The sequence below is a fragment of the Paroedura picta genome, chromosome 12, assembly GCF_049243985.1.
Source record: "Paroedura picta isolate Pp20150507F chromosome 12, Ppicta_v3.0, whole genome shotgun sequence".
Lineage (NCBI taxonomy): Eukaryota > Metazoa > Chordata > Lepidosauria > Squamata > Gekkonidae > Paroedura > Paroedura picta.
The window spans coordinates 9,124,960-9,142,113 of record NC_135380.1 but is presented as its reverse complement, the minus strand read 5'-3'; the positions used below and the strand labels follow the sequence as shown (position 1 = coordinate 9,142,113).

Below are 17,154 nucleotides of genomic sequence, written 5' to 3'. Positions count from 1 at the left end.
GAATGAGATTAATTTTTTAAAGATTCAAGGCTCATGATACCATAAGAGGTGGCATTATAAAAAATAGTATGCGTCTATGATTGACAGGCAGAGGGGAGTCACGTGTAAAGCGCATTGCTCCCTTCTGCCACTTCAAGCAGGCATGCGGAGTGCTAAGAAGTGCAAGAAGGCGGCAGACAAAAGTGAGAGAGCCAGAAAGGGAGGAATGGCTGGACGTGCGTTATTTTTTAGCAGTACGCCATTTTGCTGGCGTAACGCTATGTTTTTCAATGTGTGGAGCTGCCCTCAGTATTCAGTTACCAATTGTTGCAATCGTGATGCTTACAAACCTTCATTTGCCTAATACTTTGTGTCATAGGCTGCCCACATACATAATGAGACAGATTGTTGCTCCCAGACTAAACAATTTTCAGGTGCTTATTCATCAACAGGTTCCTCCACTTGCAAGACTCTGAAATCCGATATGATGCAGAACAATTCCTGCCCACGCACAATACCCGGCCTATGGTTATTTTACAGGTGTGTGCTATTTCCTTTATTTATATCACCCCCCCCCCAACAGAATACTAGGGTGGCTTGTGCATCTAAACCAGGGGTAGTCAAACTGCGGCCCTCCAGATGTCCATGGACTACAATTCCCAGAAGCCCCTGCCAGCATTCGCTGGCAGGGGCTCCTGGGAATTGTAGTCCATGGACATCTGGAGGGCCGCAGTTTGACTATCCCTGATCTAAACCATTGAGGCATGAGGCTAAAAGGCCCATGTGAAAAGCTACACACATCAGCAGTAACCGCACACAAAACTCACAACCTTTAAATTTTTGACACCAAAAGGCTCAGACCGGAATATGATTCTGAGCAGATTTGTTCAGGCCTGCTCACTATAACCAGGAAATTCAGCAATAAAAAAAATAACATGAAAGACTGTCAAGAGAAAATATCCAACAAAGCACCAATAATGCAAAACAAACAGCAAGCAGCCCAGCAATAAAAGGCAGACCTGATTCATGATTACCATCACACAAACAGTAACAATGACAGTCCCCTCGAAAAATTCTTGGAGCCTGTTAGACCAGACTGTAGTTTAATTCCCCCTCCTCCGGGATTTCTGCTTGAGAGGCAAGGATGACTAAGATGGGATCAATTCCCAAAACTGTTACAGCTGAACCTCGATGTTGTTGGAATTCCTTGCAGTTTTCAGCAGAACGGGTCTGCCCAGGCCTTCAGCCCCTTTTCCACCCTGCTCACTCCAAGTTGTTCCCAATACCTCCTCTCTCTCTGCAGATTCTGACCTGTCACTCCAGAAGTTATTCACTCACCCTTGAAAGGACCCAGGTGTGTTTATAAGCCCAAAGGTCTTCCTGCTCTAATTCCATTTGCCAATAACCCTTACAAAATCCACTGTGGATATCACCCTGGCTGATCTCAGCATGTCCAGCAAAGTGTCTATCCTGGGCATAGGAAAAGCATCTGGTTTTGTGAGACTATTAAGTTTTCTGTAGTCCATGCCTAACCTAATCGACCATCTGGCTCGGCCACTAGGACACCCATGAGTGTAAAGAGAGCTGGATCACTCTCAACCTCAACTCCTCTTCCTTCGCCTGACAAACATCTGCCAGCACCTTACATTTGGGAGTGGCGGTATATAAATCTAAGCAAATAAATAAATGAATATAAAAATAAATAAATAAAATACTCTGTAAGAAAGGCACTGGATAGGCCCATGAGATCCTGTATCTATTCCATGCTTAGCCAAATCTTTTCTCCCTGGTTCCTTTCTTTAAAAAAATCCTCACACTGGTGTAAAACTAAAAGGATTCTCTCTTGGTTCGGCAATAGCATACTTGTTGGCCACACCAGCTCCTCCCACTGAATTGGTTCAGAAAAATGAGCCAGAACATCCATTATGGTATATATGCAGCTTGGGCCCTGCCATCCTGAGGGACCACTTATCTGCCTATGCCCCCCACAAGACTCTCCGCTCTATGAGTATGAATCTGCTGGTGGTCCTGGGACCTGGTGGAATGAGCTCCCGGACGAGCTAACTATCACGGTTCTGCAGGGCTTGTAAGACGGAGCACTTCTACCAGGCATTTGGTTGAGGCCATGGTGGGGTACCTGGAGTTATGAACTGGGGTCCCGCCCAACGTTGAGCACTGTACATCTGGTGCGGTAGATATGAGCCTAACTGGGGTTCTTAGATCAGGTAGAGTTACTAGAAGTTGTAACAGCTTACCGGAACAGTGGGTGATCACTGATTTTTTTACCACCACCTGGGGATTTATATAACAATATTGTTATATATAATTGTAATTTTTACTGTTTTATTATTTTTATGGGGTATATTGCTTTTGTTGTTGTAAGCTGCCTCAAGTTGGCTTGCCCAGGAGAGGCGGGGTATAAATAAATAAATAAATAAATAAATAAATAAATAAATAAATAAATAAATAAATAAATAAATAAATAAATAAATAAATAAATAAATAAATAAATAAAATTCAGTCTCATCCTCGCCAGATATTTTGCTGATTCTAAGGCTTTGAAGAAACCTTTTGAAGAAAGTTCTTTGGGCATGTTCCATACCAGAGGAGGAAAGTTACACCATGGCCCCAGGAGGAGACTATAATTTCAGGAGACAAGAAAATTAAAATACAAAAATAAGGCCACCTTCATGGCTTTGGGCAAGTTTAGATTTCAGGACGCTGACGCTGCTGATTATGGGTTGTGGGGCATGAACAAATGTCAAAGGAGAGAATACTTGGTGAATCTTCAATTGGGAATGTGTCCACAGTCCTAGGACAATCCAGCAGCTATCAAGAGGTATCTGTAATTATGAAAATGTGTCAACCGGTTTGCAGGATGTTTAGGGTGGAGTAGCCACCTGGGTTAGCCTCCTCCCTTTTCTTTTCTTTCCCTCACCTGGGAATTAGTTTTACAGGAATCTGGCTTATGTGGTTCACACTTGAAGTGTGATGCGGACAGGATCAGCTGGACCTTAGAGAAGCAGCACCAAGAGTAAGTACCAGCTCCTGCGTAGAGGTTTTCACAGATCTCTGTCCACAGCTGTCCTGAGAAGATAGGTTGAGGGACTTGGGAATGTTCAGCCTGGAGAAAAAGAGGTTGAGAGGGGACATGATAGCCCTCTTTAAGTATGTGAAAGGTTGTCACTTGGAGGGGGGCAGGATGCTGTTTCCGTTGGCTGCAGAGGAAAGGACGCGCAGTAATGGGTTTAAACTTCAAGTACAACGATATAGACTAGATATCAGGAAAAACATTTTCACAGTCAGAGTAGTTCAGCAGTGGAATAGGCTGCCTAAGGAGGTGGTGAGCTCCCCCTCACTGGCAGTCTTCAAGCAAAGGTTGGATGCACACTTTTCTTGGATGCTTTAGAATGCTTAGGGCTGATCCTGCGTTGAGCAGGGGGTTGGACTAGATGGCCTGTATGGCCCCTTCCAACTCTAGGATTCTATGATTCTATGAGACAACTTTGCCCGAGTTAAAGGGATCAAGCAGTTTTTAGGGTAGTAAGTGGTTGATTCTGCTGGGTTTCGGCAGTTGCTTTCGTTGATGCTACCTGTTTTAGACTCTTGGCTCTGCCCTGCTTGATAACTTTGCAGACCTAGGTAGCCCGTACTACTCTGTTCTCATCAGGTGGAGAAAATGGCCACTTATACCCCATTGGAGTAACTCCCTTCCCGCAAACCCCACCTTCCTCAGGCTCCCCCCCCCCCCCAATCTCCATATATTTCCCATCCCAGAGCTGGCAACCCTGCCTGTCACACATTTTCCATTTAATAAGTTTGCATTGCTTTAATTGTTTTTTTGTGTGTGCATGCATGCATTAAACACTTTTAAATACCTTGTATCTTTTAGTCTTTGACCTTAATATTTTCCACCGTGGGGATACTGAACTGAATGTAAAAGATGGCATAGAAATGTTTTTTTAAAAACAACAACAATACTAACTATAATAATAACAATGTCTAAATTTACAACAACAGCTACAATATAACAATAACAATAATAATAACAAGGTCTAAAATTACAACATAAAAAGAGGCATGAGATGGTATCTCTTTCTTCCAAAGGCTTGAATGATTCATCAGAAGTATCAGATGGATTGTCATGCAAATTACAGAGTTACACAAAATGTCATGCGAGCCATTGTGTGAAAAGCAAAGTGTTGTAGTGACTCGCCTAATGAATGAAGCCATAGTAAGGATGAATGAAACAAGGATTGCAAAGGGATTTGTAAATTGTTCAATCGATGCATGATCACCGACCTTATTATAGATTCAGGTGGGTAGGTGTGTTGGCCTGAAGCATCAAAACAGAAGTGTGCATCCAGTGGCACCCTTATGCGTGCACGCACATGAAAGCTTACCTGGAATTATACTTTGAGCTCAAACTTTGTTCCATTAATGATTATGTCGATTTACTTCTGACTTGCAAATAAAAGGATGGTGCTGTTGCCTCACAAGCTGGTAGAAGTTCTGCCTGGAGGGAGCATCAGACCGTAGCAGCAGCCCTGGCAAGCATAGCTTTGTGAAAACGTTTTGGGGACATTTTTTCCTTGGTGCTATGCAGTGGCCCACCATGTTGAGTTCCTCACATTTATTTATTTAAATCCCACTTTTTCCCAAACGGGAATGCAAATTAGCACCCCCTTCAGTGTTCTCTGACAAGAACCCTGTGGGGCAGGTTAGGATGAAAGTGTGTGACTGGCCCAAAGTCACCCAGCAAGTCTCCTTGGAAGAGTGGGGTTTCATACCTGGTTCTCCCAGGTGTCTAATCTAAGTCGGCCATCCCCTTAGAAGGGGCAGGGGATCCCCCATCCCTGGCAGTGGGAGAATTTTTTTTTAATGGTGGCTGATCCTCTCTAGGAATTGTCAGAAACCATAAGTTTCCAGCAATTCCTGGAGAGATGACATTACTTCCAGGTTTGCCAGGAAGTGACGCCATGCCTTCACTAACAGCTCCTCTCCCATGTTCCTCCTTCCTGGAACTGGCAACTCAACTCCTCTCCACTCCCTGCTGGTGATCAGGGGGGGACTGGGCTACCCTATCAAACCCTGAAAAATATACTGTTTGCTGGACTGGAAGAGTTGAGCCAGAACTAATTTGTCAACTGTTTCGTGCCCCTGTGATTCCTTGCAAGCCCCCAACAATTGATTATTTGATGGAATAGTGCATCCCAGAATCCTGTATAGTTTGAAGAAACTACCCTGACTTGGATGGCCCAGGCTAGCCTGATCTTGCCAGATCTTGGAAGCTAAGCAGGGTCAGCCCTCGCTAGCATTTGGAAGAGAGACCTCCAAGGTATACCAGGGTCATAATTTGGAGCCAGGCAAGGGCAAAGCACCTCTAAACATCTCTTGCTTCAAAATCCCCACGGGATCACCGAAAGTTAGCTGTGACTGGATAGCACTTCCCTCCAGACATACACTGAAACCAAGGGGAAAAAACAATTAGGGAAAAAGCCTGGCAGATCCAGAGTTACCACAGCACAGCAAAAAAACAAAACGCCTTGGAGCAGTTCTGAAACTTATTACAGCCCTCACATCATACTTACCTGCCAAGAGCGATTGGCTCTACCTGCTGTAAACAGCATCTGGACCTGTTTGTATTCTTATTGTTTAATGCTATATGGTTACTCTGTTATTATCAGTTAATAATATTAATGTTATAGTTAATTATATGTATTGTTTCCTGTATAGTTTTCAGTTCTATGTAAACCGTCCTGAGCCTTCTGGGAGGGTGGTATATAAATGTGAATGAATGAATGAATGAATGAATGAATGAATGAATGAATGAATGAATGAATGAATGAATGAATCTAAGGTTGCCAACTTCCAGATTACAAATGAGGGAGATCGTCCTCCGGAAAAAGCAGCTGCTTCAGAAGATGGACCCCACAACATTATATTCTCCCAAGGTCCCTGTCCAAGCCCAAACCCAGTATCCATAGGCTCTGCTGTTAAATGTCCAAGCATTTCTCAAAAGAGAGCTGGCAGCCATAGCACTCACAAATATATCTCCTTGATGACAGTATTATGGTTTGAAGCCCTGGGATGGTTGTGAAAACCCTGTCATTTTGCCTTGCAACGCATGTTTCCCCAAAAGTGAAATCTGGCTCCTGAAACAGTCTGGAAGGACAGTCAGTTCTACATGCCCAGCTGAACTTTCCTTTTTCTTCATAGGTAGACCCTGCCCTTACAGTTTGTCTTCACAATCCATTGAAGCTGAACACTGACAAAGCCAAGGAAACAGATAAAAATGTGTATTCAGGCTTACCTTATAATATGACTAAAATGACATGACTTGGCAAAACATTAGGAAATACAGAAAACAGAATTCAGTTTTTTAAGGTTAACATATTTTATTAGAGACAGGATTCAACAGTTTACAAGGGATTTGCATGGGGAAAAACTTCTAAAAATGGAATTTTAATAAAAAGAAAAATCCAGGCATCCCTACAGTGACCTGGATCCTACCAGTCCAGTAAACAACATTTAAATCCTTCCTCTATATCAAGGAGAAAAAGACTCTGCCACAAATTTTGTTACCCTTCAAGTTGCTACTGGGCTCTTGCTCTTTTCCACTGCTATGGAAAAACATAGCAATCTACCTTGATCAATCTCCATCTTAAGGAACTCGTGATTCAACAGAATAGCCATTTAATTTAGAACAGGGTTTTATGACAGCCCTGGAAGGGTTTCCAGAATGGGTGAGTTAATTATTTTTTTTAATATATTTTTTAATTTGTTAAACATTTATCAGGTGATGTGACCTTATATGGTCATGTTAACCTGCCTCCCCACCCAAAATGGCCAATGATGGGCCTGGACGGGGTAGAAAGGGGAGGGGCCTTAGATGGGCGTGTCCACAGCTATTCTTCCTGCAATATTCTGCATGGTCACGCCTCTTCTGAGGTTTCCCAAAGCCTGAAGAATGTTTCAGGGGGTTTCTCAACAGTAAAAAAGTTGAGAAAGGCCAATTTAGAAGATGGCTCCACCCAGTGATTGAAGTCACATAATGACCCAGATGGGACACACATTACCTCAGATGGCAGACTCTCTGTTTGCTCAAAGGCACTGTCCAAAATGGAATCAAGGGAGCACAGGTGCCTCTCAGAACATGGAAAGAAGAAGCTGGATCTTTGAAAAATTTCCAGAGCGCTCAGAATACTTCTTTTCAAAAATGTAACCCGTTCCTTTTGGGGGAGGCAAAGGATTCATTCCCCAGTGGGTGAGATGACAGTCAACCAGTCAATCAGTAGAGGATGTAAACAAGGTGTTGACATCCAATGCACAGGAAGGTGACACTTAATTAAATCTCCGAAGACCTGCATAGTTATTACATCCAACTCATCCCGAGGGTTGGCAAGGCAGTGGAAATTCCTGCAAAGAATTTTAACCATCTGGCAAATGATAATATCAAAGAAAATTGTGAGGTTCAGTTAGGTGAGAGGCAAAAGGATGGAAACAGGAAACGGATAAGTAGATGCTAGCAAGAATAAAAAAAGGGCTGTATGGCCAGCAGATAAAACAAGAGTTTGCCAATTGGACTAAGTGGAATAAAGTTTACCTCATAAAAGCTGGCATTTGTGACCTTTTCCTGCTTGCCCGATATCATAGGGGATGTAGCAGCCTTTCAGTTTGCCATGTGGCCTCAACAATGAGAGAAATCCTGCAGGAGGCTGCTCTGTAGGGAAAATGAGGGGACCCAAATACAAATGGGAGCCCCTATGTGGACTTCTCCCATTTGGTCAGCATTCCATGTGGCTGCTATTATTCATTTTTAAATCTTATATCCTGACTTTCTTCCCTCGCTGGGTGACTGACGATTTAAAACATACAAGGTATAATGTTTTAAAACCATTGAGGTCAAACCCCTTCTCCTTCACACATCATTAAAACAAATTAAAAACAGAGTTTAAAAAAATACACAAAAATGTCCTGGAGGGAGTGACAGCTGAGGAAATGTCAAATGAAACAAAAAGTCTTCACCACCTCAGCAGAGGATGGCAGCAGAAAGGGATGGACACATCTCCCTGGACAGAAAGCTCCAGAGCTTTGCTGTCATGGCATAAAAGAAGCAGAGTCAAAATGATTGGCTGGAGACAATGACCAGTGGAGCTCGAGGGGTCAAACTAGACAAGAACTGCATCCCCAAGTCTGCAGCAGGGGCCTGATCAAATTGGGGACCATGGAGGGAGGGAAGGATGAGGGGTTCCTGACTCATTTCGCCCCCCCAAAAATGCCATTTTAAGAGCCAAAATGGCTGCCCATTCAGCTCTTGACAATGGGACAGGCAGGGGAAACAGGCGCTCCTCAAATACATGTGTTGTGGTCCCCAGCAGGACTGCACTCCCGAGACATTTTGAAAGGTAAAAATCCAAGCTGTCATATGGATCGACATGCCCATGGTGGACTCAGGGCTGCCATGCCTGTGGCTCTTGCTAAGCAAAGAACAGTTCTGGTTCCAAAACACAAGGTAGACCCAAGCAGAGATCAAATTTCTTAGGAAAACTGTCGCCATGATTGATTAATGAGTGAGGAAACCAGAGCATCGTTCACACAGCAGAAATGCAGGTTGAAATAAAGATGGCACCTCAGTTCTCATGAGCAGCCATTTGTACAGAGATGCAGAGTGGTGTAATGATCAGGGCCAGGGAGCCAAGGGTAAAATCCCCACTCGGCCCTGGAAGTTCACTGGTTGACTTTGGGCCAATCAGGACTGGTTCATCCATGTAGTGCATGTAGCACATACTACATGCTCCACATTTCCATGGGCCCTGCTTGGTGCCTCTCCTCCATGGATCAGGGCCATAGCTTCTCTCATCCCATTTTGCCTCTTGAAGGACACTTGGTGTGGCACCCATTTCCACTGTGGGGGGTCCCTCCTCCACCTATCTGGCTGCTCTCCCCACAATTGTACTCTGCTAGGACCCCGTGAATATCTGGCTCTGGTGCTACAGTCCCCACAAATTCTTAAACCACTCATGGAGCGGTATAGTCATAGTCACAGATGCCACACTGAACTCCTGGGAGCAAGAGGTGGATTAAAAGTAATCAAATATAGCTCCTATTTCTATGAACCGCCCATGCAGGCTGGTGCGTTTACTTTTTATAAACTGGCATTTCTTGATTTTTAACAAAATAATAAACCGCAGCAATACAAAGTCCCTCAGGATTTCCACGTACGTACCCCAAATCTAATACAACTCAGAATAAAATCAGCCAGAAGGGAAACAAAAAGTTGAAACTATTAAAGCCATTTCTGCCCATGGAGAATTTTTCAAATTAAGTAATAAAAACGCAGTGCTCTTTGTTCTGTGCTTATTTACCCAGGATGTAGATCCATTGGAAAGGCCGACAGTTTCACGTTCCACAAGCTTATAAGCAGATGCAAGCGTTTGAGGATTTGACTGTTTTCTAATATATATTTGTATATATTCAAGGCTCACGTACCCAGTGCAACAATGACGACTTTCCTGGGGAATGCCCTTCGGGGCAGTTTCTTCCTGATTTTTGGGCTCTGGTGGTCCATCAAATACCCAATGAAACACATGCTTCAAAAACTGAATGCAGACAACCAACAAGCCAGCCGTTGGATCCAGTTCATGGATATCACAGAAGGGACTATCAAAGCTTTCTTTGCGCTAGGAGGTGAGTTTCTGTGGGGAAATGCCCTCTTCTTCCACAGTACGGTTACCAACTCCCAGTTGGAAAATTCCTAGTGATTTGGGGCAGGCTCTGTGGAAGGCAGAGATTAGGGAGGGGAGGAAGCTCAGCAAGGACGTAATGCCTTATTGACCACGCTCCAGAGCTGCCATTTCTCTGTTGGTCAGGATATACTCCAAATGCAATATGTACAAGCTTTTTCCAGTTCAGTTTAAGGAGTCAGGGATCTCTTAGCCCCACCTACTTCAGAGGGTGTCTGCTGTGGGGAGAGGAAGGGAAGGTGATTGTAAGCCCATTTGAGATTCCTTTGGGCAGGGAAAAGCAGGGTATAAAACACCAATCTTCTTCTTCTGTTTGTAGTATTTATCAATATGTGCATTGTTGAGTAACAGGCTGTGTTTCATGGCCACTTTGCAAATCATGCAAGGCAAACCCTCTCTCGCCTCCCCTTTTCCCTGTCCCTCCCACTTGGCCTAGCCACCTAACCAAAGTAGGCAAACCTACTAATCACATCCCACATAAATTCTCCCAGGTAGGGGCCAGGACCATCAGCAGATTCATACCCGCAGGGCAAAGTGCCCTGCAGGGGGCATAAGAAGGTAAGCGGTCCCACAGGTAGGTAGGACCCAAGCCACATACAGCCTTAAAGGTCAAAACCAAAGCCTTGAACTTGATCTGGAAACAGCCTGTGTCTGTTAACATATGCCTTCCATTTTCCTCTGTCTCCCATCATTTGTCTTTGTTTCAGAATCTTCTAACACATATTCTGTCTTTCAGGGATACTGGCAGAACAGTTCGTCCCAAACGGACCCCACCTAGCTCTCTATGATGAGGGGACCCAGAACTGGGTAAACCTAATGAACTGGCAATATATGACCATGTATTTGTTCTATGGTTTCTCCGGTGTGGTGGATATTCTTTCCTATACGCCGCTGAAGTTGCCAGTGGGATTGGATCGCCTGCTGGTGGCTCTCGCCTTGTTTTCGGAAGGTTAGTTATACATTGTGGTTAGAGGGATTGGGACGTACCTGTGAGTCTCCGATTTAACATTTAGCATTCATCCCTCTAGCCTTCTTCATCATTTGCAAATTAGCCAGTTTTTAATTAGCCTGGGACATATTGTCATTTATTTTTCATTGGCCTGTAAAGATTTTGTGTGTGTATGTGTGTTGTCCCATCAAGGTGCTTCTCTGGAGCAACTCTATGAATGAATGAATGAATGAATGAATGAATGAATGAATGAATGAATGAATGAATGAATGAATGAGCATTAAGGTGCAAGCCTAGGACTATTGCCTTTTATTATACCACTGATTAGCAAATATCTATTTGTTTGTGACCAAGGATCTGAAACCACTCCTCCAGTTTGCATTCACTAAAGATGGCTATAGGACATTAAGTTCCCGATGGGTGGGTCCCCAGTCTCCTTTAGTACTCAGCTGCTAGATGTAGTCCTCTGTAGCCCTTTTGTGACATCATTGCAGCTAAGCTAATAGCAGCCAGGTGCAGGGCATGTTCTTCTCCATTACCCAAGGGGGCAGGTGCAAATCTAGGTCAGGCAAAAGGCCAAATCCAGGAAGCAAGTGGTGGCAGATACCAAATTTCAGAGACAGCTCAAGTTCAAATCATTTTAAAAATGATTTTTAAATATATTTGTATGCAAATGTGTGCAGCTCTTTAGTACGCATATTGACATACGAATTAACCACGAATAGCACGAGCTGCGTTGTGTAACACATTCAACAGAGCAGACAAAACGAAAGCATCTGGCACCATACCCTGGCCTAGAGAAAGCCAGTACAAGGGTAAGAAAGAGCCAGAGAGATCAAAAGGGTAATTTAACTAAGGATATGTTCTGTATTTAAATGGGGATGTAGCTGGGAGATAAGAAGATGAAATCAGTGGAAAGCTACAATCCTAAGCAAATTCTTCATGGAGTTTGCAGTGCCGCAAGAAGTAACCCAATTATTTCACACCTTAGGCCAGCCCTCTGTCAGCGTTTTAACTGCTACTGTTGAGAAACCCCTGGAACATTTTTCAGGCTTCGAGAAACCCCAGAAGTGGTGTGATGGAGGCAGAATGTGGTGGGGAAGAATAGCTGAGGCCATGCCCAGCCGGGGGCCCTCCCTTCCCCTCCCCCCCTCCAGGCCCATCATTGGCCATTTTGGGAGGGTGGAAGTGGGTTAACATGGCAATCTATGGTCATATCACCCAATAAATCTTTAACATATATATATATATGTTCTCACCGACTGCTTCAGTGACTCCATCCATCCACCTATAGATATAGATATAGATATAGATATAGATATAGATATAGATATAGATATAGATATAGATATAGATATAGATATAGATATAGATATAGATATAGATATAGATATAGATATAGATATAGATACACACACACACATACAGACATTCAAGAAAGCCTGCCTTAGGCTGTCATCCCTACAGATCATGAAAAACTATATATAGGCCAGTCAAGAAGAAGAATTTTGGAGACTTGTGGTGTGAAATAAATACTCGCCTTTTTATAAGCAGTGAGGGTGAAGCCAGTTTGGCATAGCGGTTAAGAGTGGTGGTTTCAAACCTGGAGAACCTGGTTTGATTCCCCACTCCAGCTGGGTGACCTTGGGCTAGTCACAGTTCGGTTAGAGTCGTTCTTGCAGAGCAGTTCTGTCAGAACTCTCTCAGCCTCTCCTACCTCGCAAGGTATCTGTTGTGGGGAGAGGAAAGGGAAGGCGAATGTAAGCCACTTTGAGCTTCCTTTGGTAGAGAAAAGCAGCATATAAGAATTAACTCTTCTTCTTCTATGTATGCCGCTTTTAGGTTGCTTCAGGTAGGGAAAAGCAGGGTGTAAAAACCAACGCTGCTTCTTTGATTTCTATATGTCCTCTGTCAATTAATGTGCATGGCTCAAGTGACCACTCTTAGGTCCTTTAGAAAGTTTGAGAACAGACCTTGATGGAGACAGATGGGGAGTACTGAAGGGCCCTAATTGCCAATTGAAAATCCTAAACGTACACGGATCACACAAATTCAGCACACAGCAGTGGAGAAACTGTGACTAAGTTTTACTGCCACTAGAGGGCAATTATGGTTTAGCAAAAAAGAAAAGAAAAAGGAACTTATTTTCCAATGCTGTTTCTAGAGATGAAAAGATGTTGCATTTCCCTTATTTACTGACTTCCCAATAACCAGGCAGATGTTGCTTGGAGGATGCTATGAGCACCAACCCGTGCAAAATCCATCCTGTAGTACCCCAGTGCTCGCAGCCATGAGCCAATCTCCAGGTATTTCCCGAGGTTATGTGCTTAAAAGCTTTTTGAAGCTCCGAGAGCCACAATGTAAATCTTCCTCCATGACCATGAGCTGCTAATTAGCCTTACGCAGGGAGAGCATGGTAGCCATAGGACACACCGAATGCAGAGCTAGAGAAGTACCTGCAACGTGTTATCTTCCGCCTTTACAGTCTGAGAATCCCAATATAAAAATGGGTTCACAGTAGCTTCATAATTTCCTGCACCAAAGTGGGTGCAATGAAAATCTATTTGGCTGCATGAATGCAGACCGCTGTTTAACATTTGCTTACTGATCGAAAAACCCTTTAAAGCCCAATTTTGAGAATGCTTCTGAATAATCGGCAACTCTGCTTTGGAATTTGGCAGGCTCCCTGTTCTATTTCCATGACTACCAGGGTGCTGTACTGACTGAGCACCTCTACTCTCTGTTGAGCATCGCTGTGTTTGGAGCTGCCCTCGGTGCCCTGCTAGAAGTATTCCTGAGAGACCACATCCTCCTAGAACTCCTCAGAGCCAGCCTGTTCATTTTGCAAGGATCCTGGTTTTGGCAGGTTAGTAGCTTATATGCATCTCTAAAGAAAAGGAAGGAGGAGGAAAGAGAATGAGAGCCCAGAACCAAGATACCTTCAAATTGGTCCTCTCCAAGAGAACTGTTAGTAGGCCAGGGTAAATAAACAATAAACTCCTCCTGTAAGACCAACTGTAGATGAGGCTGCCCTCTGCATCTCTGCATGAGTTGCTGTTTTGGCCATATCTATTTTCTTCCTCTTGTGGCGCAGGGTGCTAAGGCAGCAGAAATGCTGTCTGAAGCTGTCTGCCCATGAGGCTGGGAGTTCGATCCCAGCAGCCGGCTCAAGGTTGACTCAGCCTTCCATCCTTCCGAGGTCGGTAAAATGAGTACCCAGCTTGCTGGGGGGTAAACGGTAATGACTGGGGAAGGCACTGTCAAAGCACCCCGTATTAAATCTGCCATGAAAACGCTGGAGGGCGCCACCCCAAGGGTCAGACATGACTCGGTGCTTGCACAGGGGATACCTTTACCTTTACCTATTTTCTTCCAGTCAACTTCTGACAGTAGAGAGTAAATCCTGCTGCTCCTCTTTCTTGGGTCTTTCAATGGTCAGAAGAGGATGCCTGTGATACAGCCAGCATCATGGGTGGTTTTAGGCAGTCATCAACTGACCAGTGAGAGCTGACACTGGGCTCATTCACAATGGTGGAGTCTGAGAGTGAAGGAAGGAGCTTGGAGGATGAGCTGGAAGCTGGAGAGGGGTTGCTTCCTTCCCAGCTCCCCTCTCCCTTTCCCTGCCTCCCTCCCCACTACTGTCTCCCAGCTTTCCCCAAGCAGTTTGCCATCTGCATACAGCATTCGCTCCTGTGTGCGTACAAGGGTTTTATGTATTTGCTGCAAGATGTACTAAAGCAAAGACCAATATGCCAGCAAATTAATTGCGGAGTATCACTTATGGGAGATTGGGGATTTGGAGAGTGCAAGAGTTCTCTCCAGAATCTCCAGTGCGCGAAATCTCCTTGGGCTCTCCTGTTTGCTTGTCCCATTTGGTTTTTTATGTTTTGTTTTGTTAATTTTAGGTTACAGGGCTAGGAGCTGGGACTGGCCCTCAGTGGTTCCCGTAGAGCAGGGGTAGTCAACCTGTGGTCCTCCACAATTCCCATGAGCCCCTGCCTACCCCTGCCGTAGAGTCTTCAGTAAACCATGCATGTCCATTCAACAATTGCACTCTTCCTAATTTCTTTCTGTCAGATCGCATTAGTCTTGCATCCGCCATGGGGAGGTCCAGGCTGGAGCCAAGCAGACGCTGGGAACAAAAACTTCCTGACCATGGCCTTCTTCTGGCACTTTGCAGTCATTTTACTGGTGATGGCTGTCATTGGTTTAACCAGTCGCTGGTAAGTGATCATCCCATTACTGCAGGTCTCATCCTCTGCTGCCAACCAGGACCTTTCCCTGCCCTCCTTCAAATGGCAATCTTGAAGACAGCAATCATGTCCCCTCTCAACCTCCTCTTCTCCAGGCTGAACATTCCCAAATCCCTCAGCCTTTCCTCACAGGGCTTGGTCCCCAGACCCCGGATCACCCTCATTGCTCTCCTCTGTACCCTCTCAATTTTGTCCCTGTCCTTTTCAAAGTGAGGCCTCCAGAACTGCACAGTTCTCCAGGTGGGGTCTGACCAATGCGGAATAACAGCGGGACCAGGACATCTTGTGATTTTGATGTGATCCTTCTGTTGATACCAGCCCAAGACTGCATTTGTTAACAAAACTTTATGTGTTTTGAATTTCTGCAGCTGCTCCAATGCATGTCGTGTCGATTTGGATCATATTGATGTGGAACTTGACTTCGGATGTTGCTTACGAAAGATCAACCAAACCGTGGATCCTGTCCTCCTCCCCAAGCATGAGGAAAAGTGAAGAGTTAAATGTTTCGGATCACATTGTTCTGATTGTTCAAATGTTTGAACTCCACAAGGTTTTCGTTGCCATTTTATAGAAAGTGTAATATTTACATGATGGAGAAGGTCCAAGGTCACTTGTGAAAGGAGGGCATCTAGAGGTGACCAAACTGTGGCTCTCCAGATGTCTAAGGACTACAATTACCAGGGTAGCAGGGGAATTGTTGTCCATGGACCTCTTGAGACCCACAATCTGGCCACCCCTAACATGCCTTCCCTCACAGGAACCAGCCTGGTTTCACATTGGCCATGTGAGACCAAATCAGCCATGCCTGGAAAGGGCTCGTTTTCAGTAAGGACATTTTGATTTTTGAAATTCCTCCTAAAATACATTATTGAGGCACTTCACTTACTTTATTCATATTTAGGTGCCAAGTCTAAACCCTTTTTATTTTCCAGGAGTTTTATAGATCGATATATGCTTTGCAGATATATGGAGGACTTTAAAATATATATATATTCCTGTTCTCACAATGGAAGAAAGCAAAAATATCTAAGACAGAAAAGAAAGAAACTATAAGTAAGAACAGATCACAAATAATTTTTTTTTAAAGAACCCAATTGGGGAACATAGAATATAGGATGTCGAGCCAGTGTGGTATCGCGGTTAAGAGTGGCAGCCTCCAATCTGGAGAACTGGGTTTGATTCCTCACTCCTCCACATGAAGCTAGCTGGGTGGCACTGGGTTGGTCACAGTTCTCTTAGAGCTCTCTGTTTCAACAGTTCTTTTAGAGCTTTCTTCGCCTTTTTTTCTCCAGGGAAACTGATCTGTGTAACCTGGTGTTTAGTTGTGATTCCCAGAGATCTCCATCTCCTGAATGAAGTTTGGCAACACCCCCCAAAAAACCCTTTTTGCTTTTTTTCGGGGAAGGGGGAGAGCAGAAAAGTAGATGATAAGAAGAGGTATGCTTTTACCTCTTGCTAGGAACCACAGAGAAATGAACCTTGGGTTTTAATTAGGAATGCTTCACTTTAAGCTAGGGAACAATTTGCCCTGACCTCTCCGAATATGGCAAGATAAACATCTTGTGTGGTTCACAACACTCCTCTTGCATTCTTTCCTGCCTGTAGGGCATCTACACGATTAATCAAACTCCCCTGGAACGGAGGTTAAAGATGCTTATCTGGGTGATTGAAACTGCTGTACATCATCCAGCCTGCTAGCTCGAAAGAATTACTCCGTAGCAAAATGTCATAAGGACTTGAATGGGTTGATTTAGCACCGATACTGATTCCAGCAGGAGGGCAGGGGCTTCAACGAATAGGTCACCTTTGGCCCACTATCAAGGACTGCACTTTGCGTTTCCCAGAGGATTAGGAAACTGCTATGCAGTCTGCAAAGCATGGAATCACTCACAGCAATGCAGGCCAAGTGACGGAACCCCAGGTTGAAACCAAAAATGGCTGCAGCTTGAAATGCCAAGCATGCAGCGTCACGGTCTCCAACGTTGGCTCATGTCTTGAATAAATCTTTGTTGGTCTTAAAGGTGCTACTGGACTCCGATTTTGTTGGAAAGTTCTGTTAAGGATGACTTAGAAAGGACAGTGCAACATGACGCGATTGTATATTGAAGCGAAAAAACATATTAAAATTGCTATTTGATATTGTGTTTTGCCTTCAAGTCACAGCCAACTTATCATGACCCCATAGGGCATTCAAGGCAAGAAATATTCACAAGTGGTTTGCCATTAC

The 17,154-nt window shown here is 44.2% G+C and overlaps 1 protein-coding gene across 2 annotated transcripts; it reads left to right on the top strand.

Moving 5' to 3' along the window:
- Positions 1-649: 649 nt before the first annotated feature.
- Positions 650-16,917, top strand: LOC143821598 (transmembrane protein 45B-like). Of its 2 annotated transcripts, XM_077305739.1 has the most exons (7): positions 650-3,013; positions 4,087-4,297; positions 9,462-9,669; positions 10,462-10,674; positions 13,356-13,540; positions 14,752-14,897; positions 15,296-16,917. In XM_077305739.1, the coding sequence occupies exons 3-7, from the start codon at positions 9,483-9,485 to the stop codon at positions 15,417-15,419; spliced, it is 855 nt and encodes a 284-aa protein (XP_077161854.1). In that variant the 5' UTR covers positions 650-3,013; positions 4,087-4,297; positions 9,462-9,482; the 3' UTR covers positions 15,420-16,917. The 2 variants fall into 2 exon arrangements, with proteins under 2 accessions (XP_077161854.1, XP_077161855.1); XM_077305740.1 differs by lacking the exon at positions 4,087-4,297.
- Positions 16,918-17,154: the final 237 nt, after the last annotated feature.